The sequence below is a fragment of the Phyllostomus discolor genome, chromosome 15 (genome assembly GCF_004126475.2).
Source record: "Phyllostomus discolor isolate MPI-MPIP mPhyDis1 chromosome 15, mPhyDis1.pri.v3, whole genome shotgun sequence".
Taxonomy (NCBI): domain Eukaryota; kingdom Metazoa; phylum Chordata; class Mammalia; order Chiroptera; family Phyllostomidae; genus Phyllostomus; species Phyllostomus discolor.
This window is the reverse complement of record NC_040917.2, coordinates 14,407,118-14,430,910: the sequence shown is the minus strand read 5'-3', so window position 1 is coordinate 14,430,910 and position 23,793 is coordinate 14,407,118. Positions and strand designations below refer to the sequence as shown.

General features: G+C 42.8%; 1 protein-coding gene across 8 annotated transcripts in view; it reads right to left on the bottom strand.

Moving 5' to 3' along the window:
* CDC42BPA (CDC42 binding protein kinase alpha) overlaps window positions 1–23,793 on the bottom strand; it is a 178,235-nt gene that overhangs the window by 118,723 nt on the left and 35,719 nt on the right. For 7 of the 8 annotated variants that reach the window (XM_036016241.1, XM_028531089.2, XM_028531088.2 and 4 more), the window contains 2 exons: window positions 9,049–9,132; window positions 4,607–4,702 (listed from right to left, as the gene is read on the bottom strand). In XM_036016241.1, coding sequence (XP_035872134.1) covers window positions 4,607–4,702; window positions 9,049–9,132 — 180 coding nt within the window. Of the gene's footprint in view, window positions 1–4,606; window positions 4,703–9,048; window positions 9,133–15,058; window positions 15,217–23,793 lie in introns of all 8 variants that reach the window. The other variant, XM_036016240.1, reaches the window with a different exon arrangement.

Sequence of the window (23,793 nt, the reverse complement as noted above, 5' to 3'; positions counted from 1 at the left end):
TAAAGGTGTGTCTTTTGTTACTGGTAATAAGCCCCTTTCAATCACACCAGAGTTGGTGTTCTGAGGCAACTTTTGGAAAACTGCATAACCCAAGGGTGGGAGCTGGCTACCAGGGGGACCAGCCAAGATTACAGAGCTGAAACTTTCAGTCCCACCCACTGAAGAGAGGGGCTGGGATCTTTTCCATCCCCACTGGCCCAGGATTTAATCAAACCTGCCCGTGTGATGAAGGTTGGGGTTGGGAGAGCCCCCCGTGAGCCTGCAAGCAGAGGGGCGGCGGGAGCGGTGCCTCTCAGGGAGGCTGCGGGGGCTCCGTGCGCCCTTCCCGCAGCCTTGCCCTGTGCTTGTCTTTCCCCTGAGTTCTGTGAGTGGTGCTCGCTAATTCTCTGAACCCTCAGAGGGCGTCTCCGATCCCCAGCCTGCAGGTAAGAAGCACAGGTAACAACCTGGGCCTGTGCCTGGGAGCCAGAGGGCAGTCTGGTGAGACCGGACCCTTGACCTGTGGGACCTGATGTTCTCTCCAGGTAGTTCCAGAATTGAGTTAAGCTGCGGGACACCCTGCTGGTCACAGAATTGCTTCCTGCACGGAAAACCCACATGTTTAATGTCAGAAGGGAAGTAGTACTACTGTGTGTAATGTACATAAAAACAGTAGTTTTCCTTCACAGTATGTCTATGACAAAAAAAGGAGAGAGAAATATACACCAAATGTTCATCGAGATTACCTCTAGGTTGGCAAGAGTACAGACAATGTCATAGTTTGTTATCTTAAAGAGTCTTGACAAAATCCACATTCTTATTACCATACATTCAAGTTATAAACATGGGCAATCTCATTAAAATAAAAAAACTAATTTCATATTTTAAATCTTTAAAAGTTAGAGAAACAATGTATTTCAAACACCAGTCTATGGTTTACTTACTATATTTACTAGGCCTAATGCTTAACAAACTATCATGAAGATCAGAACAAAGTAATTCAATGTAATAAAATTGTACTAATGTAAACATGTGGCTAGAAATGACAGTGGAGGGTGGAGAAGAAACCCACATCTTTTACTTCAGAAGGAAGTACTTGGAGCAGAGCAGCAAACACCAACTTTTCACATTAAAAACAAAAAGTCTGCTACTAAAACTGGAATCTAATAGATATACACAGAAAGTCAGAAATACAGCGCATTCCTTCAATAAACATTCACTAGGCGTCCATCAGGACTTCTGGGGCACCAGACAGACCAACGCCAGCAGATAAAGACATGAAAGGCTCCCACATCAAAGGGGCTTTCCTCTCTGGACAGCGGCCTCCATTCCCGCCAAAGCAGCTTCCTGACTCAGCGCTTGGCAGGCCAAAAGGCAAGATCAAGGGCATTATGTAGGTACTTACGTAATAAAAGAGAAAACAAATTCCTACATACTTTTATTGGCAAAGTTCAAAATATAATAATAATAGCTGAGTATAATTTTTGGGTATAATACCAGTCTACTAATGAGAAAAATGTGATTCTTCTGTGGGGAAGAAGGCCGTATAACAGCTTGCTCAACTGGGGCTCAAAGCTGGTGTTTCCCATCACCAAAATCTTTGTAAATATTTCTCTGTAAATGCTGAGCTGTAACTGTCGTGAGATTTCATGTGTTTCATCTGTGAAAACGTCTATTCACAAAGACGGGCACCAACATAATACTAAGAACGGCTAGGGAGCATGTAACTTTACCTGGACATACCGCTCCTGTGGAAGGCACCTACACAATGCTATCAGACTTTTCTCCTGGTATCTGCGTTAAGCATGTCATGACACTGCAGATCAGTCACTTCCAAGTGAAGGTTGGGCAGAAGTTCTCAAATGCCCAGTTAAATGGATTTTGAACTATGGACATTTCCTTTTCTCTTGTACCCAGTCCCAAAATTAATGCTAGAACTATAGTTTGAGCTCAAGAGATCTGTCTGCTGCAAATCAGTGTGGGAATGGAGATCTCAAATCTTTCCACTTCTGACAACAAGGGAAGTAGGTAAAGCAGCTTGACATTACGTGTGACTCAAACAGCGTTAGTTGTCAGGATGAACTCACCATAGCATAAGTTTTGCATGTAAGTGCTGCTTTGCCTTGTAATTTAGGTTAAATTTATTTTAAAAAACACATCAAGTCTACAGGAGAAGCTAATTTCCACAGTAATTCAGTATTTCACAATAATGTTTAGGATGGGGTTTTTTTTGTTCTAAAATATTTCAATCTTGGCCCTTTGTTCACTATATTACAGTAATATGTTACCTCTACAAAACCACTGAACAGCTGTATTGCATAGGATGTCAGCTTTGATTTGACAGAAATTCATGAAGTGGTAACACATGCCTCCACGAGACTGGATGAAGTTCAGTGCTGATACTACTGATTCAATAACACATGAGAGGTTCAAGTGTTTGCTGCAGACTAACTACCTTTTGGTAAGACAATGACTATCCATAGGCTGTAAGCACCTCATAGTTAATGATTGACATATACATCCAACTGGTCTCTTTCTGCTTCACACCTATTTTCCTCACGCTCAGTTGTAATACATCTTCGCATGTTTCAATTCAGTTTGTGCCAAATTCATGTTTTCTGAACTTCTTTGAATATACTATTGACTGTAACCATACCACACAAACTACTCGTACAGGCTAATTCTTCAGTTACTTCAAACTCAGCACTGACTCGTCAAATCACAAGAATTGAGCAGAATCAATAACATCTTTCAACTCAGGTCAAAGAAAACCACTCAGAATCATTTCCTTGATTTTATAATCAGCTGTTGATGTGGTTCCCAATTTCCTCAACTCTTGGAGCAACTGTTCTCGCCAAAAGGCTAATAGTTCAGGACAAGTTAATTTTCTGTGGCCGCTGCAATCAAACACGTTTCTCTGGCCGCTGCACTCAAACATGATTGAATCATCTCAGCATTGGTGAGTGGCCTTTCTTGCTGGCCTCACACATGAGCCACTGAAGGACCCTCCTACAGTCACAGCCTCATTTCATTTTATGTTTTTAGGAAGGAGTTCTGCCATGTCTCTGTTCTACACTTTCTGACTTTGCTGACTGCTGCTTTCCCGTGAGCCAGGAATGCTGCGATGAGCGCTCGTGCGGCAATGCAGGCAGTTACTGTGCCCTCCTCGTACAGGTGTAGTGTAATTGCATCCTCCTTCCTCTCTTTAACCTGCCATAATGCATATGCACTATTAACAAAAACAAAACGTCACAGTGTGGCAATATACGCAGCACTTGCAGTGCCAATCGAGCTATAACTGTCACTGTAATTTGCAATCTGCTGAGCAGCAGCGCAAAGCAGTGGCAGCAACGCACACCGTGTGTCTCCCCTCTGTCGCTGCACCCCTGGAGCGCAAAGGCAGCCATGGACAAAGGGCATGAATCAATGGGCATGGCTGTGTTCCGGTAAAACTTTATGGCCACTGAAGTTTGAGTTTTATATAATATTCACATTCACAAAATGTTCTCTTTTTTTCAACTATTTAAAAAATATAAAAAACAATTCTTTGCCTGCAGGCTGCACAAAGGCAGGTAGAGCCAGGTCTGAGCTGTGGGCCACAGTTTGCCGAGGCCTGATGTGCGAGCACCCCCAGACACGCAGCGCTATTCGCCCTCAGCACGCCAGGCATGTGTCTAACCCGTTAATTACGTCACATGATCATGCAAGCCTAACGCACACCAAATTAAATGAATACTCTCCCCCTACTCCAAATTTCCTCTTCCTCTTACATCCTCCACCTCAATTCATCGAGTGCTAACCACTGAACGCCCCAAGCCAGAACTGGGAATCATCCCAACTCCGCTCCCCCACTGACTTCCACTCAAACACACAGAGTCCTAAGTATTTTGTTTCCTACACAGTATCTGAAACCATCCCCTCCTTCTTCACCCCTACTAGGACATTATCACCTCTATCCAAGCCCTCATCATCTGTCACCTGAACGCTGCCCAAGTCTCCAAACTGTTTCCTTCTCTAGTCTTGCTCCTGAAATCCATCCTCCGCACTGCGGCCAGGATGTTCTATGGAAAATATAAAACCTTATCACACTCTCCTTAAAACCCACTTTGAATCCCTCAGCATGACCCACACTCCGGAAGCCTCATTTCAGGTCTCTTTCCCCTTCGTGCCACACTCTAATCACACTAGCCTCACTTTCACTCAAACGGCCCCAGTCCTTCCAAACCCGAAACTCAGGAAGGGATCCCACCTGTCACCAGCGGCGAGGGGCTGGCGGGGGAGTGACGGAAGGAGGTCGGCGGGCACAGACTGCGAGTCCTGAGATGAGTAAGCACTGAGGACGCGGTGCGCAGCACGACCACTGCGGCGACCGCCGCTCTAGGACGCACGGGGAAGGTGTTCAGAGAGTAAGTCCGAAGAGTTCTCAACACATGGAGATTTCTTCCCCTTTTTCCCTTTCCTTGTGTTCTTTTTAGTGCATCCACACGAGAAGACGGTTTTAGCCAAACCTACTGTGGTAATCATTTCACCGCACATGTAAATCACACCATCGTGCTGTAGGCCTTAAAATTAGTCAGTGATACATGTCAATGATTTCTCAATAAAAATGGGAAGAAACGATTCTTACTAAGTTATTGTCATCCTGGAAAGCATAATGCAAAGTTGTAATCCATTTATTGTCTCCATTCACTAAGACGTCCCTTTCTTCACGAAAACAGGCTGTCTGAAAAGAGGAAAAAAAATGTTACAGAGATGACACTACGTAAAACTAGGAAATATATTATGCAAATGATTGCTTAATATGTTTATTACACTTTCTGTTCTGGAAAAATAGTATATCCAATATTACAGAAGTTTCAACAAGTTTTAAGGCACACTCAGAATTAGACAACTGGAATAGTACACTTAAAATACTGTGAAGAGTTCAAAAAAAATCAGGAAATACACAGCATCATTCAATAAGCATGATCTAACCTACCATTGGGATAATATAAGTATCAACAATTTGCCACATTTACTTCTGATCTTCTTTTTAAGAAAATAAGATGCAAGTTGTGGCCTTCCTACCTCAATCACATTCTCCTCCTTCCCTCCCCTGATATAATAAGTAACCTGAAGTTGGTATATATTCCTTGCATCATATGCTTTGGTCACATGCCTGTGACTAAAAATAACACAATTGTTTTGTATTTTGAAAATTTCCATAAATGATATGTTTTTATCTATCCTTTTACAACTTGATTAATTTTTACTCAATCATGACTTGTTTTTCTTTTCATTGCTATGGTACTCCATTGTTTGAATACACCATAATTTATGCAACCATCCTAATCATGAAAACATTTATTTCCAATTTTGTGCTATTACAATGTTGCAGTAATATATCTGAACAAATGTACAAGAATTTCTCCACAGTATACACTTAAAAGTAGAAATGCTAGACAGAAGCATTGTCAACTGTACCATACACAGCCAATTTTCTTCTCTAAGTGCTGTACCAACTACTGACACTACTCGCACCCTAGTATATGATATTCACCCTTCTCCCCACATCCTCAACTGCAGTTGGCATTATCAGACTTTCATGTGACAATGTAAGTGTAAAATAATATCTCTGTACGACACATTTCCCACACACCATGGTGTAAAATAATAACTCATTGTTCTTTTAATTAACTTATGCCTAATTATAGGCGCAGATAAATAACTTTGTATATGCTTATTGACCATCTGAGTTTTCTCATTAAACTGTTCATTCCCTTTTGCCCATTTTCTCTGATAACTATCTTTTTCTTATTGGGATGTCTTGAAAACTCAATTTTTTTTAATATCCCCCTTTCAAAACAGGATATTCAAGACTCTAAGGATGCGGTAAACATGTAGGAGGGGTTACTGGAGATCACGTAACTTCTTCAGACTCTTTCATCACTCAGTTTCTATTCAACCAAATATTTTGCGTGCAGCAGTCATGGTTTTAACTGCTTTGAAGTGTTTTATTTTTAATATTCAGTTACATATTGTTTAAATTTTATCCTTAATGGTCTATTGGTTAAAGAGAAACAGCAATAGGAATACCCACGATGAAATCAGAAGTTAACATGGACTGGATATAGAGAAAAACAATTCTGCAAAACTGTCACATGATTCTCCCCCCAGACCCATTGGCACACATCCGCCAGACCAACACTCTTAGGTACTCCTACCCAGCACGTCAGAATTTCCTGAACACTTGGAAATCATGTGTTAAAACAAGAAAGGCCACCCCTGATCACATGTACTATGGCTTCTCACTTGTTAGTCATAAAGACTTCTCTCACCTGTAAAATATTATCACAGAAAACTCTTTCAAATAATAACTGAACTATTCTCTCTAATCTAATATTTGAGGAGGAAATGCCAAATTTTTCCATTAAAAAAAACAGATAAGCAAGTAGAATTTTAAAGTGCAAAATGCAAAAATTTCAATATCACCTCTTATGCACTAAGACATCAAATTTACTTTTGAATCTCCACTATATATTTGGCGGCTAAATCAAACATGAGATGTGTCATTTTTGAACTTATTTTTCAACAAGAATGTTTTTTTCATAGAATTCAAAAAAGAGAAATCACTTGCTAACATCCACAACTGGCAAATGAGCGAGCCAACAAACACATTTACACACTAGTGAGTACAAAGATACACCGATCCAGTGTTTTTAGAAGACGATTTGGCCAATAGCGACCAAAGTTCGCTGTCTATCTGCCCTCCGAAGCCAGGGGTTCCTCTACTGAGGAGTTTAACGGAAGGGGCAGATAGACTCGAGAGCCAGCATGACATGCAAACCCCTTAGAGTAAAAACTATTTTAAAATCACACACTGAAGGGCTCCAGGGCGGCCACCAGCAGCACCCCTGACTAGCGCCCTCTCGTGGTCCCTTTCATTTCCGTGTGGCACTGCATGCACTCCTGCGGTGGCACGACCAGCTTGATGCACCGCTGACTTCAGAGGAGAGGGTCGCTCCGCAGGCCCCGAGGTCCCTAGCTGGCCCACCACCTTCTCTCGGCCCTGCAGCGTCTCCGCATGCTTGTCTTACATTCAGTGTGCAGCACCTTCAGCTGTACTTACTGGAAGGGATGGGGAGGAGAACTTCCATCCCAGCGGGCCCCAGAAACAGAATATATGGTTTTTCAGTTCAACAAAACAATATTTAATCGTCAATTGTCTCTTGTTTTATCTTCACTTTTGCCACTTTTTCCAATCAGTGATGAACGCTAACCCAGTTACCTTTCCTTTTCACAACTCTTCCCCAGCACATCCAACTTCATAAAAAGGACAAACTCAATTTTTTAAGAGTTCTAATTCTGCAATACTAAATTAACCACAATTATGATTTCTGTGAAACTATCACAACATACTTATTCACTAGTTCTTAATAACACTTGTTGCTCCAGCAGCTGATAACATGCTGAGCTCCTTCAGGTTTGCCTCAGCTGCACAGAACCTACTCGTCCAAGCCGTGTCCTTCTGGAGGCAGCCTGTATCCAGCGACCGACTGAGGCAGGTGCATAATAAAAGTCAGGCATTTGGGCCACTGCAGGACAACCCCGAAGGACCACTGCTGCTCCGTGGCTCCTGTTCTACCAACAGAGCCTATGGGAACAGGCTGACTTCTCCCTGGCATATCTTCTCCCTCCCGTAGATGTCAATTCCAAAAGAACTCCCCAGTAAGTATACTGCACATTAAAATCAATCTCAATGCTGACTACCTGGAAAATCAAGCAGTGCCAATAAGGCAATTCAGTCCTAGGGAAATCCAAAAGTGAAGACTGAAGTTACTGAACACAGTGGACACTGGCACGCAGACCAGAGAATGCCATGAACACTTCCAGATACTGTTTAAACAGATGCTGTTACACAGTCATTTCCTGTGGGAGTCAGAGAGGAGCTGGACTTGGGTGGCGTGTGCTCAAAGAGTACTTTAGCTTTATCTGCGATATGCTATTAATTCATTTTATAAAGAATGTATCTGTATTTCACTTGTGCAGTTTTTTTCAGTAGACACACTGGACAAAAAACTGGAAGCAAAAACCTGCCAAAAATGTTACTGATTGATTCTAGGTGATGGGAGTTAAGTGACTAGTTTCTTCTTTGTATTTGTGGTATTTTTCAAATTTCCCAAAACAAGGAAATAGTGGAGTACTGGCTTTCACTGCCACTGTATCCATCCCACAGGAAAGGTTTTTGCTTCTCCCCGTATGTCTGTTCTTCTTTGCGTTGCTAAAGGCACTGGCAGGTACAGGGGGATTTCTAAGGGTGAACTGCTCACCATCCTCTCACAGATTTTGCTGACCTCCAGGGCTAACGCTCAGTACAGGCAGCAGCACGACCCTTCCACAGGTTCAAGTGCTAAAATGCCTCCGTACCAGTGAGCGCTGCCTCCCGGAGGCCCAACCGCAGGACCCAGCACAGAGCCCCACCCCAGATCCCTGTGTGACGCCAGCTTTGACCGCACCGCGCCATCTGAGGTGGTTTTAGTGAGTGCCACGCCAACCAATCTTCCCCTCGAATCTGGCACCAACAGAAACATGCTAACGACTGTTACAAGAGCAGATTTTACTACCATGTTTAATAATGTAAAACGAAACAAATTTAACTGCATGACCAGCGGTGAACAGAATTCTCAGAGGGCGTACTCAAAGCTCCTGCTGACTTTTCCTTGGAGCAGAATGCAGATAAATACAGAACGGTATAAATGAGTTATGACAAATTCACAATCAATCGTTACTAAATTTCTTCATATAAAAGAAACTATTTTCCACACATCCTTTTAACATAAAGGGGTAAGCCCCACATTACAAGGGTTGCCATTTGATTTTCAGACAACATTAAATTACAACCAATGAATTATAACTTTTATCATAACCATATCACAATTGTGAATTACTAAAATTTGTCTCAGGCCTTAGAATATGTCATCATAGATAAAATATTAAATGATATCTAAGAATCCACTGGCTCTCTATAATTTTATAGTTTCTCTAAAAATATTCCTAAAATATTAAACATTTCAGTAATTAGAATCTTACCTCCGCTCTTTTCAGCATTTCCCATTTATTCAGTATTTTCATGGCAAATACTTTGTCTGCATTTTTCAGTTTTACTACAGCAACCTAGAAAAGGAAATACAACTTTTAAAAAAACAACAAATAATACATTTTCTAGTCATCCATTTTCCTTTTTCCTCTCTGTAAAAAAATAAATACCAAAATTATCAATGATTTCCATGCAGTTCAAATTCTAAGATCCTAAATCAAATAATATTGTCAATTGAAAAAGTTACATTAATGAACAAGTGCCAAACAAATAACTGCATTTGTGAATACTGTGTGTTGGTAATTATATATCACATCGTCCTTTTCAAGTTTTCTGCCCTGGAATTTAAAGTTGACATGTACTATCACTAAGAAATTGACCAAAATGTACAAGACGAAATTACTAGAGCTTATTAAATACTGAATGCCAAATTTCAACACAAATCTGTTTTGTAAGATCAAGCAAAATGAAATAAACTGAAAATGATATTAATTTTCACTCCACATAGTCTTACACACTATACCACAACCCCTAGCTCACACACACACACATACCCCCCCAAACCCTAAAGATCCATTAAGGCTAACAGCTCTACAAACGAAAGTTTTACAAATTCCTTTCAAACAACAACAAAAATGGAACGGCTATTTCTCTTATTTTGTATTTTAGTTATGAATCAAAAACCTATCAAATATAAATCAATAAGCCCGTATGTTCACCCTCAACAAACAGATTACATTTCTGTTTCCACTCCTCTGCTTCAGGTGGACTAGGTAACCTCAGGGGCCCGTCCAGCTCACCGCCGAAGGGCGGAGAGCGAACTAAAGCAGCAGGAGAGACACCGGTATCTGCAGTTACTGGAGGCTGGAGGCACAGGCAACACATGCGACCCTAACGTGCAGAAGGGGAGATCAGACTATACACTGCACACCTTCCAACAGCACAAACGGACATTTCCAAGGATGAAGAACAGGTTTAAGCTCAAGTGCCAAATTTTTAAAAATCTCAATAGCAAACGAACATATCAAGGGCATTTAATAAGTTTATATGTGGATCAAATGGCAATAAAAGTAATATGACCATATAATTAAAATCAGTGTCTATTTTAATATACACTGAAACATCCCTTAGTAATTGTCTTAAATGGCTGTAATACTGTGATTATAGCTTTTCATTGATTAAAATGGGGGGAAGAAAGAGAAAATATCTCAATTTCAAATACAGTAACTTCAGTCTGTAGTCATATCTGCTCAAGCTGCAGAAATGAGGGGTTTAGTTATGTTCCTAGAGGGCTCCTGCTTTTTCAAAGGGGGCTGTACAACACAGAAACAAGTTACATGTCCATCGATGGATCAATGGACCAAGGAAATGTTATTTATTTATTTAATATTATTAATCCATAACAAGGCATGGGATCTTGCTTTTGTGACAACGTGGATGAAGCTGAAGACCATGACGCCAATTTGAATGAGCCAGACCCAGGAATATGAATACTGAATGACCTCATTGACGAGTGCAATCTGAAGAGGTCGGACTCATAGAAGCAGACCCTGGGATGGTGGATGCCAGGGCTGGGCGTTGGGGGACGTGAGGGACGCCGGTCAAGGGCACAGACCTCGGGTTATGAGATGAGTCGGCCCGGGGAGTCTAATGTATAGCGCAGCCTGGGGGCCCCAGTTAACAGTGCTGCACGCGACAGGCTTCGAAGCTGTCAAGAGAGAAGACCGTAAGTGTTCTGACCACACACACAAAGAGGTAGTTATGTGAGGGGGTGGAGCTGTTAACTTTATTGTGGGGACCATTTCACAGAATCTACACATACCCAACCATCATTTTGTACATCTTAATACTACACAATGTTACATGTCAATTATCCCTCCACAATGATGGAAAAGTAAAGAAAGGGGCTGTAATCAAGGGCAAGGACAACGTGAAACATTATTTCACTTAGATCTCTGAAAGGCTGAAAATCCGGGTTCAGCTACTCTGGACTCAGACTGCATGTTGCACAACTGGGAGTGCAAACAGACAAGGACGGGAGCCCCGGGCGAGACGTGCCTCCTCTAGGGCAGGGAGAGGCCAGGAAGGCTATCCGGCAAGCCCGCCCCACTCTGACTTAGGGAACGCTGACGTCACACTGCGAGAAAAGTACACCTAGCGCTGCGTGACTCACCAGTTCCTCGTGCGGATGAGTATGTACGTGTCTGAAGACCAGCACTCCCAGAAGCAGCAGTATCCCCAGACACGCGTGTTCTACATGCCAGGCACGCTTCTCCCCGGAGTTTTGTGCAGGCCCACAACCCCTGCCTGCAATGCTGGAAGTCAGAGGCTCCCACAACCCATTCGGCAGCCTGCACTCCCTTCAGGCTATTTTTCTGATTTTTAATCTCACTTATTATAAAAACAAACATGCTTATGAGATGCTGCTCCAAAGCCCTATAATAGGACTGTTACATAAAATAGAGTATATACACTAAATTAATTATCTTTCTAAAATCCAGAAACTATTGGAACCAAAACCACCCCTGGATTACAGCGCCGTGCAGCAGAAACAAACTAACATTAAACAGACACCCAGACGCTGAGCTAGCAGCGTACGCCGGGGCTGCTCAGGGCAGGGTGACGGCGTGGACTGCGTCAGGCTGCTGGGGTTATCTCCTGGCTCTGATATGGGCTACGTGACTCTGGGCAAGTAACTAAACATTTCAAAACTTCAGTTTTATCAACACTATTGCAGGGTTAATAATAGAACTTACCTTACACACTTGTGGTAAAGATGAAAATAATTAATACCAGTATAAACGGCTTACAACAGGGCCTGGCACTGGGGGAGTATTCAATGAGAGTTAGCTACTACTACTGAGGTCAGGACTTGAACTGAGCACACTCTGCCCAATCTCTTAACTGCCGTTCACGCCACCACTAACAGGTGGCAGAAGCTAGCTAAACATCCCAGTTCCTTCAACTTCTTACGTAGGAAACAAGAAACTGTGATCTCTTCGACTTCTAACTTTCCATAATTCTATACCCATGACACAGTAATATAGCCACAAATATCCTCAACTGAAAGTAAATACAAATAATTACACCACTATATTCACCACAGTGCAGCTTCCAAAATAATGGAAACAACTTAAATATTGTGGAAGATGAAATTGCTTCAATATATCACAACATTATCATAAATTATTCATATTCTTGAAAATACTGTTGAAGAATACTACTTAATAGGGAAAAGTTCACATCTGTTTAATAGAAATTTAGTGAAGTTTGTACAGTAGATTGTTTTTATGTAGACATATAAAATACATGCCTATAAATTTCTAGGCCATGTGTATATATTGAGAAAGTCAACAAAATTTTACAAAACTGAGTATTTCTAAGGTAATATGATTTCTATTCGAGTTTCTGTATTTTCTGCAGGGAACGTGCAAAATCTGAAGCATGGAACATGGAACTGGACAGTGTGGAGCACTCGCTCTTGGAAGTGCTGCACACGGGCGATAGGAACCAAGTGAGACCCACTCTACACATCTGTGTGGGAACCGGAGATGCCAGGCTGCGGTGGGTGAGAAAAATTCTCAAAGCCATCTTCTAACAGTTTCACGAGTTGCCTAAAAACTTTTCTGGAAAAAGGTGGGGTGTGATGAAATAAAAAGGTTCAGGTAATATTCTTGAACTTTCAGACTGATGACAAGATGAGACAAAAAAGAAACGAAGCTGATGAAGTGACAAATTAAAAATTGATCTTGCTTGTCTCCTTCAAACCCACAGACATTTGCATATTCATTTCAGGAGAAGAAAACTTAAAAAAAGAATTTCCCAAAAATTTCAGGTTCTGGATTTCAAGAACCATTATTAACTGAGATGTAAGAGGGTGTGTGTGAAAATGTCCTTTCTTACTACTTAATTTGACCAAAATGAAAAGTACATTTAGTATGGACTGCAAGGTTATAAATTTAACACATAGCAAAGATATTTTTTTAGAACAAACATAAAGATGTCTTTAAGACTTCATATTAAAAACACTATGATGTTAGGAAAATTGCAAACACTACAGAAAATCAGTAGATGACATGTAAAGGAATGTGTTGTTAAAAATTAAGTGTCATCACATACATATAATACATAATTTAGGATTGATTACACTTATATTAAGTAGGATTTCAATACCCAAGAAATAGATTCCAAGGAGTTCTGCAAATCTACTCCACATTTCACACATCCAGAATTCACTGTCCCCCCTCTGGTCCACCCATGCCAAGCGACCACTGTATTTTACCTGGACTGTCCTACCTAGCCTCTCCGCTTCCGCCCTAACTCCCCACAGTCCAGCATGGCGACCACAGCGATCCGGATGAACACAGCTCAGCTCAAGACACTCCTCTGCTCCGCAACTTCCCCGTTTCCAGCCTCTCTCCGAGACCAGTCACAACCCTTGCTGTAACTTGCAAGGCCCACGTATTCTGGCTCACCAACCTCCCAGACCCCACACCACTCTCCTTCTAGCTTGTTCTGCTCCACACGGATCATTCATCCGGTCCATCCCGACTCAGGGCCTTTGCACGCAGCGTTACTCCCTAGGCCTCGAACAGCCCTCCCCCATTCAAGCCACACGGTTCGCTCTCCCCCTCACTGGGATGCCGTTCTGCCCGTTCACACTGTCTGTCCCATGCCTTTGCTTCCCTTCCCCCATATCCCTTCCTATTATTTAACAAGTTATGCATTTACCCTATTGATGTATTTTGTTTAATGTTTGCCTCGCTTGCTACAATATAAGCTCTACAAGGACAGGAATAATTTATTCTCGTTTGTTCTCTAATATATACGCAGTGCTTGAGAATCAATAGGTACTCAATAAATATTTGCTGAATTAATGGTGAATGATTTATAATCTATCTAAGTGTCAATCAATAGGTATTCAACAAGTATTTGTTGAATAAACGGTGGATGATTTGTAATCCATGTGGGTAGATATACATGCGGTTATGGCATCAACACTGAAATTCAAATGAAAACAAAGTATTATGAGACAGGAGACACAAGTGTGTATGTTAACATTAAGTGTGTAGCAGATTGTCCCAGCTCACGCTGTCTGAACAGTGCACATGACTTTTAAAGACTTAACCTCACAACTCAGCCTTCCTATCTGTTGTGACTGTCCCTATTTACTACTTCATATCTGTCTCCTTTTTATCTCCCCTGTGTAATTTCTACCTTCATTTATTATTAATGATAACGAAATAATAAACAACTCTTGTTTACAGAGAGTTCACCCTGCCCCTGGCACTGGGCTAAGCACCTTCCATGTCACCTTACTTTGTCCTAACACCACTCTAAAGTGGGCTCTCCAGTCCTCACTGGCTGATTACGGACCTGGTGTCCCCCCACGGTAAGTACTGGGTGGTTCTCTAGGTCCAAAAGACAGCTTCCCCTGCATCACGCCTACCATCTTGATAGCCACTGCCATGTTAATGGTGATCACTGGTAATTTCCATATGTATGGAAATTATTATTTTTTATACACTGCTCTGTGATCAGTTTGTGTTCAAAACATTGTACTCAATGGAAAACATGAAGTCCCTGTAACAAGCAAACTAAAAACACTACAAAGAACTTACTAAACAGCAACAGGCAGCCTCTCTATGGAGACACAATTTATATAGAGAACAGCTCTAGTCACAATACTTAAGAATTGGTACAGCATGGGCATCAGCCGGTCAGAACAGAGACTGGCTATGAAAATACAGCATGCCCATGCCGGCGTGCCCACGGACTGAAGACTTGCCCTGTGTGTGCAGAGGCTACTGAAGGTGAACCATGCAGCACGGACTTCAAACTTTCACTCTCCCTTGGTCCCAGGAGAGCCAAGGTACAAGAGTTTTAAGGAAGAATGAATGGCTAAAAATAATTTTCCTTCGGACCCTAGAACTGGGTTATGCAGACACACGGGCCCTAGTTATAATAATCAGAGGAAGCAAGCTAATTAAAAGCTTTTGACACCTGAAGCAGGGGTAGCAGGCCAAAGCAGCAAGCTTTCACAACAAGCTCTGAAGCCCAGAAGCCTTGAAGCTGCCGGAGCAAGGCTGGCGCAGGCAGAAGCGGTGAGCCACCAGGAAACTGTGGACAGGCAACACCCAGGGCGTAAGTTAAAGGTTTTCCTGAAAGCAAAAAGGAAAACCCAGCGTTAAGTTAAGCAGTAACTGACAACAATTGAGTCGTAGAGAGAAGGTTCTTAATTCACAGAGCTGTTGATTTTCAATTGTATCTTGCTCCTTTATTGTTTCCCATGAGTTATGCATGTCCTATAGGAGTAACATAATTATGCTTTATTTTCATAGTTTTAATTTTTGAGGAAAAAGCATAATTTATAGAAACGCTGCTCCTATCAGATACCCATCCCAGAAGCGAGCCTACCCACTGGGTCTGCATACCTGTTTACAAATTCCTGGTAAAAAACAACATGTCTTGGAGGAAATGATTATCTCTTTAGGGTTGTCTTTACATTTAGAAATCTGTACGTTAATGAATACCACAGGGTGTGTAAGGCTACCAGAAATATTTTAATCAGGAATGAAGTACCAAGCAGCAAGAGCTCACAATCCAGCTAATACTACTTTTCTATGCAAAATTCACTGTCTTAAAATAACGGAGTAAATTATCATCACTCTGTTTGTTGCATTAATTTTACATACTTTAATCAATATATAGAGCATGACTATACAAAAAAAGGAAGGAAAAAAAAGATGCCCTCTCATACTGAATTTCAAATATTATCAGTCATGCTTTAAACACTGAGTTGCATGTACAGGTCTAACTGCACTGGCCTGTGGCCAAGGAGGACTTATTACTTATTCCTAGTCAACCGATGGCCAGGCTGCTGGGCCCTGCAACCCACTCCCCAGTCCTGCACACCCCAATTTTCAGTTCTTCCCAGCTGTACGATGCACAAATATTATTGCCCCAGCTCTCGGCCTCACAATCCTAATGAGTAACTACAAGCAATTCTCCAGGGCCTCTTCTTCTAGTCCTCTTTATAAAAGGGGGGGGGGGGGTTCTTTACGCATTTTTTATCATTTCTTCCTTCTTTTTCATAGCTCAATCTCAACTGAGCCCTAAAATCTACCTGCGGTCCCACCATTAATTCCCTGTCCTTTAGCAATCTTCTAAAATACTGCCGCCACCACCTACCCCACCCCTCTCCTAGCCACCTCTCACCTACAATGAATGACCTGGTCGCCTACCTCATAAAAAACAGGCCCTTCACATTCCCTCACACCACCTTTGAATGTTTCTACACTCCTACTTACCCTTACCTCTTTTCCTTTAGAACCAACCGCTTTCCAAGGCTAACGCTAACATCTGAGATCTTGATCCTACACCCTCCCCTCTTTTTCTTCTTGCCCTTGTCCCACCGAAGATCTGTTTCTGGACCAGGTGTCTGTTCTTCTGGCTCCTGAAGATCAACTGAAAGCTTTTCTAAGACCACTCACTTCCCACCCAAAAACCGAAACAAAAACTTTGCCGCCACCCTGCCGTCCCCCAACAGCACTGAGATCGCACCCCTCTTCTGTGAGGCAGCGTCCCTCCACGAAGCACACTTTCAAATGGCACACGCTTCCTTTTCCCACTTGCTCACCATGTATTTGCTTCTCAGCCTCTTTCAATCAGCCGCTTCACTCTACTTTCATTCCACTCTACGGGACTGAAATTATTCTCTCAAAGATTAATAATAACCTTCTAATTTTCAAATAAAACATACTGTTCTCCACTCACATCTGCTTCAACCTCCCTTCATTACTGGACATTGCTGACAATCAATATACTCCTTTTTCTTTTTTCTGTAACCTATCAGATGTCGTTCCCCAAGAATCCGTACTCCACCTTTTCGTACCTTCTTCCTCACTTGCATTATCTATTGCCGATGCCAGAATTAATAACGTATGTGCTGATGACCCCTAAGTCCTTATCTCCTAATATCTAGGCCCATATTTCTAGATGCCTACTAGTCATGTCTAGAATGTTCAACAAAATCCCAAATTTAACAAGCGAAAAACCTGTATACGAAACTCATTTACTCAAGCTGCACCTCAATCATAGAACTTCTACCTTCAACTCATCACTGACACCCAAAGCGACTTCCTTCCACGCTGTCTCTCCCACACACCCTCCTTCCCCACGGCCACTGGCCGAGTTCAAGCCTCACTATTCACCTGGAAAACAGTACCAGGCTCACTTGTTACCACCTCCCTATATGGCTGGTGCTATGCTAACTATTGAGACTACAAAGATGAATAAGAGTCCTTGTCCCTCAAAAATTTCAGTCCAATGTGGGAAATATACTTCAACAGATAATTACAGTACGACATGAAAAGGAACAGTAAAAACAAGGTCCTATAAAAAGCAAAAAAAGAGCGATCCCTGACCCAAAAGGCAGGAGTAGAGGAGGGAGGTGTGTGATATGTGAATATGCATGTTAACACTTCTTAGGTGACTGATACCTGCGTGAACCCACCCAAAGGGGGGCCAAGTGGGTATGGTTGGAGAGAGGTGGTATTTTGGGAAGTGGAAACAGCATGAGCAAGGCACAGAAGCAAGAAATACCCATGTGGCGGGGAGGGGTAAGGACGTTCGGGGAGAGAAGGTAGTTCTTTCCTAGGAAAGGTTTTCTTCCCAGCAGGGAGTAGCAAGAAATGAAGCTGAAGGATCCAAATAATGGAGGGGGCCCCATGTTAATCAACCAGAACCTTAAAATGGAGATAACAGGGAACTACTCTTCAGGGTTGGCTTTTGCTAGACCAGGTCTCCGGAGAGTGGTTCCGGGGCAGGGAGCAAGTGAGAAGGCTGCAGTAGCAGCTGAGCCGTAAGACACTGAGGACCTAACTAGGGAAGAAAGAGGAGGAAGTTCAAGAGACACTTAGGGTATTTAGGATATAAAAGTTGACGAGTGATTAGATGGGGGGAGGGGAGGGCTGAGAGTGGGAAATCCAGATCTCCCTGCCTGGGGTCTCTAGGTCCAACCCTTCCTCTACACCAACTCCAGGATTGCCTTCCTTCAAAGCCTCACTGTATCGCTACTGCGCTCGCTAACACCTGCGAGGGCTCCCTCCCGGTGCCGAGCTCCTTCGCGCTGAGTGTACCAAGTCACTCGACTGCTTTCCCAGGTGCCCTTCCAGTCCTCGCCTTTCACCAACGGCAACACCCTCTATTCCAGTCACAAGACCACTAACTGCTCCCTGAATAAAAAGAAATGCACTGAAAAGGAAAAAAAAAACAAAAAACAAAAAAAAACCTTTGGTTCTTGTAGAATATAATTATCATATAAAATGTATAAAATTTTCTAACATCATTTCACACAGAAAACAAAACTAACCAAGACCATGTGACCACCCATATCCTTTCAGCCACCAAGGCCGTCCTCCAGAAATTTACTCCGGGAGAGATGACTCTATATGTTACTTATAACATAGAAAAATAGAGCCACCTAAGTATTTCATCCCTTTATCCTACATCTACGTGTTGAGCACCTACTACGTACCAGATACTGCTGCAGGTGCTGCAGAACTGCTGTGAAGACGGGGGGCGGGGGGGGGATGAACCCTAATGTTCTAAGTGCACATTCCAGCTTAACATCACTGTTAGATAAATTACAGAAACATCCACATAATGAGCTTTTATGAGGCCATTAGAAACCAGGTTTACAAAGAAAGATTTCAACACTTGGGAAAGAGACAAAACATTTTATTTAAAAAGCTGGTTAGATAGTAAGGTTTATAAACTTATGCCAATTTTATTACCTATGACTAGAGCGAAAATTGGAAGGAAATGCCTCGAAATTACACATCCCAGCGCTGTGTGCGCCCCTCTCCCTTCCACTGGTTAGACTGTGACCCGAAGCGAGGGTGTGGGACGTGCTTGGATTACAGTGATTAATAACTGTGATTTTCATTAGTGAAAACAGAAAAGCATGAGAGGAAGAAAGAACTTCACTTTTCTGTTTCTAATCTCGGATTAGGAAATTTATTCCATTTACAAACAATGTGCTAAGCACGGAGTGTAATAAATCAAAAATTCGATCGTCGCCTTTGCCTCACAGCCTCCCTCCTCGGCTGGAGATGGCCCGCTTCTCCCGGGTCCTCACTCGCTCCCCGCTGCCCAGGCCCGCGCCCGGATCGCCCCTTCTAAGAACGTCAGGTAGATCAGACTAGGGCCCACCCTGATGGCCTCCTTCTAAGTCAGTTCCCTCTGTAAAGACCCTGTTTTCACACAGGGCCACATTCTGGGGTGCTGGAGGTTAGCACTTCAACGTGAATTCTTTTTTGAGGGGGTTGGAAGGGAGACACAGTTCGGCCTGTAGCAGCTACCAAAGTTTCTTGTTTCCTGGTCAATTTGTTTCCTGAAAAGCTCTCTTTATCTCACAAATTTTGAAATGCAGCATTTCCATTCCTATCTAATTATAATTTCCCTTATGATCTATGTTTTTAAGGTCATTTTCTTTGCTTACTGATGTTAAATTCCAATTATATTTTATTAAGGTCAGACATCATGGTCTGCATAGCAATGATTTTTCTGGGAAGATATTCAGGTGCCCTTTGTGGCCTAGAACAAGATAAATTTTAAGAATGATCTGCACAGGCTGGGGATAGCATGTGTGTTCCCTGCTGGTTGCAGAACCCCACACTCATCTATTAGGTGCAGTATAATCAGGTCATCAAAATATGTTGTATGTTGTGTCAGTGCAACAATGGAGCAGTGGGTTCCAGGACCCAGGCATCAGGACTGGACACGGCCACTGTGGGCTCAGGGACCCACAGCTTCAGTAAACCCACAATCCAGGTCCCCAGGTGTGCTGGGCCCTAGCAGCCCCCCTCTGCCTGGTGGCGCTGCCTGCCTATTACTGCGGGCAGACCCTGTCTCACATCCCTGTGGATGAACTGTTCAGCCCCCATGATGAGCCCATGAGCTGAACCGGCTGTGTGAGGCTTTCCTGGATAGAACCAAGCTCCCTCAGAGTTCAGTTGGCTAAGAAAAGGGATCTGCCTAAAAAACTTTGGTATCTGGGAAAAGCAACCAAACTGTCAGAACATTAAAAAGACATCATCGACAGAGTTCCTACATGTCTTACTGGGTGTCTGGAGCCATGGGAACCATTTCTGGTCAGGTCTCCATTCACACCGTGGGAATGCCCATGTGGAGACGCCTGCCGAAACCTGCTCATCTCCCGTGTAACACAGAGATGGCTGTCCGGGGGCTTTCCCTCTGGGGCCTGGAGTTTCTGGACCAAGAAAGGCCTGGTCCGTCTCCAGTGGCCTCTGTAACTCCCAGGTAAGCTGCAGAACCTAGTCCGTCCCCTCCCTGCACACCCCCGCCCCGCCCATGTGAGCCCCACTTCAAAGGTTCTCAGCCAGCAGGTGATGGGTGTACTGAGACCCTTCCAAGTACAGCAAGGACTGTGAGCCTGGCTATTACCGTCCTACAAAAACAACAAGCACTGTAAGTATAGTGTCGACTGCGCCCCTTCCAGCGTGATGGTCACAACTGACATTCACGAGAATGGCCCCGTTGAGGGAGACCTCCCTGTGTTTGCCCACTTCCTACCCAGGCCAAGCCTGAGGTCCAACAGGTCACCGACGAGACAAAGGGAAGCCATACCCTCTTCATCCTGGACAGGAGAGTGGGAAGCACCACCCACTACTAACTGGCTGTCAACTAGAGAACTGACCAGGGTAGCAGCTGCTTCTTCAAACGCTCTGAGAAGAGGGCTACTGTGGAATCAGAGAGGCGGTGGTAGGAATCTCCCGTCCTGATCAGTTCTGGAAAAAAGTTTTAGCCCCATGATAACCTATCTAGTCAGTCCGGCATACTTTTTTTTTTTTTTTTTTTTTAAATATAGCAAGTTTGGTTAAGCTTGGGATGGGGGTGAAAATTCCTTATATTTTTTTTTTAGTTCAGATAAGATTTAACAGTTTAGACAACGGCTAATGTGCTCCAGGGCTCAAAGGACTCAACTAGGCCAAACCTGGGTCTACTATTTGCATCGATTTTTTTCTGGGTTAAACAGAGCTCTCTCACACAGAAAACAACCCCAAACCCTGGTTACATCTCAGCTCCTCAGAGAACTGATCCTCACCGCTCATAGGCAGAGAGCCCTTTAAATCTCCTAATAAGGACTTCCACCTAGACCAGCTCTCCAGAGCTCCTACTGCCTGGAGTCGGCTGCAACCAGCCTCCAAACGCGCCAGATCTCCTGAGAGCGAAACTGAGTGAGACCCTGCAGGGTTTCACCAGGTTTTCCAAAGGAATGAAAATAGGGATTCCTAATAAGGATTTAAATTCTCACATATATTCAGTGTCTCTTACACCAAGCAATCATTTTCTGGATTTGGAAGAAGAGGAGAGACAACAGACAGTCCTGTCAACGAAATGAGCCACTTTGTCCTGGGCCCCTAATCTGCTGGACCTTCCAGGGTTGCACACCTTCACCACCTTTTTCTGCAGCATCATTTTTTTTTAAAGAAGATTTATTTGCAATGAACCTGAACTGACCATGTGAATAAACAATTCTAATGCTGTCTAGAATTGCTGTGCTTGCTGCAGAGTATAAATCCCAACGCAACACTTTAAAACAAAACTAGGAGGTCCCTACTAGATAAAGATCTGAGTGACCTCCGTCCCTTGGTAAAACTGGTTTGGGAACCAGTTTTACTATTTTTAAAAATCACTGCTTTACTGATCGTTTTAACACAGTATGGGATAACTGTGCCATTAAAAAAGTTCCACCTTCAACAAAATAAACACTTGTAAGTCTTGATTGTATCTGCTTGACTTGCCAGTTTCTGAAAAGGGAGGGTCGAAAGTGCGATCTTGAACTGGGAAAGCTCTTGTATCCCCAGTGCATTCTATTCAGGTGTTCCTTTAATACTTTAAAGCTAATTTGTTACATGAACATAAATTCCACGATTATTATAGCTCCTTTTAAAAATGATTTTAAAACATGTATAACTGATTGTAACATAAAAAAATAAAACCAATGAGGAGTTAAACACATGGGTAAAGTGAACGTGTACCTAAAATCCGTGCTCAGAAACAGCACGTAGGCCCCGCAGCCCCCGCACGGGGCCCCTACTCAACCACAACGCCTGTGTTCCCACTACAGAGGGCCAGGCGCCCCACACCCTGACTTCTGCCGTAGAGCCGTGTCATGTGCTGCCTTTCCTACGTGGCCTCCTTCACTCAACACGCTGCCAGGTTTCAGCCACGTAAAACGAGCGGGCCAGTGGTCCCTCTTTGCTATTACCTGGGGAACTTTAAATTTACTATCACTTCTTCCTTAAGTGATTCACAGAACTTTCAGGTGAAATGATCTCAACCTAAAAATATCAGTGAATGATTTTAAAGTAGATAATACATTACATGCTTTAGAAATCAAAACAAAAAATGTGTTTCCACTGAGATGTGTCACCCCCACTCCGGTCCTGTCTACATGTCCCCATCCCCGCCTGTCCCTGTAAGATGTCACTTTATGAAAATACAATTATGAATCACGATATTTCTACCTCCTTTTAACAAAAGACAGCATTCTGTATATGGTACCCTGCATGCTGTGTTGCTCAGTCTACAACACGTCCCGGAGCTCTCGGCGGGCAAAGTCGAGCTTTCTCTCCCCTCCGGCTGAGCGGCGCTCCACCATGCGGATCCACCGCCGTTATTCAACCTCCGGCTGGGTGCGTGTGCTGTGTGTGTCCTACTTTTCACACTTGAACACTTGATTCATCTGTAGTTTGACCTGATATATGGTATGAATTTTAGGATCCACAAAGACTTTTCCAATTTGCTTTCCAGCTGTCACAAGACCATTTATTAAAATTCTGTCTCTTTTGCACAAACCGGAGGTGCTGCCTTTAGCAAACATTAAGTTCCTACACGTGTCTGAGGCCATTTCTGAACTTCTTCTCCACGTGCTACCTGTTGAGGCTCTGTAACATGTTTTACAACACAGTGGCTCTGTCGTTATTCCAGTTTTCAGGAATGTTTCTGATGATTCTTAATCATTTTCACAAATAAACTTTAGAGTCAGTCTAATAATTAGTGTATGTACTAGACAAAACTATAGGAGGGCCATACAATTATATCTGAAAACTTTAATAGCCCCCTCTCTCAAAGACTACAAGCAACAAAGGTGGAATAAAAATTATTCTCAAATGCACATGAAGTATATATATAGATAGGCCATTTTATAACCACAAAACAAACTTTAATAAAACCTCAAAAGTATTGAAGAATCACAGTACACTGTCTGATAAACTAGAACTTTAATCAATCCTAATTTACCAATTACATGAAAGGTACATCTGATAAAGGACTGTTATCCAAAATAAACAAAGAACTCTTAAAACTCAATTGAAAAACAAACCTCTTTAAAAAAGAATCAAAGATCTTAACAGACACCTTCATCAGTGAAGACTAACAGATGGCAAATAGCATCTGAAAAGATTCTCAGTGTTGCCAACCATTAGAAAGCTGCAACTTAAAACACCCATGAAATCCCACTACACACCTGTTTAATGGCCACATGCGAGGGCAGGAAGGACATGGGAACTCTGGGCTTTCTGCTCAATTTTGCTATGAGCCTGAAACTGCTTTAAAAAATAAAGTCTACTGCTCTTGCATCTCAGCCACCGATAGATATGCCACCCAGACTGAGGAAGACCAGACGCTTCGGTGTGACGTGGGCCGTG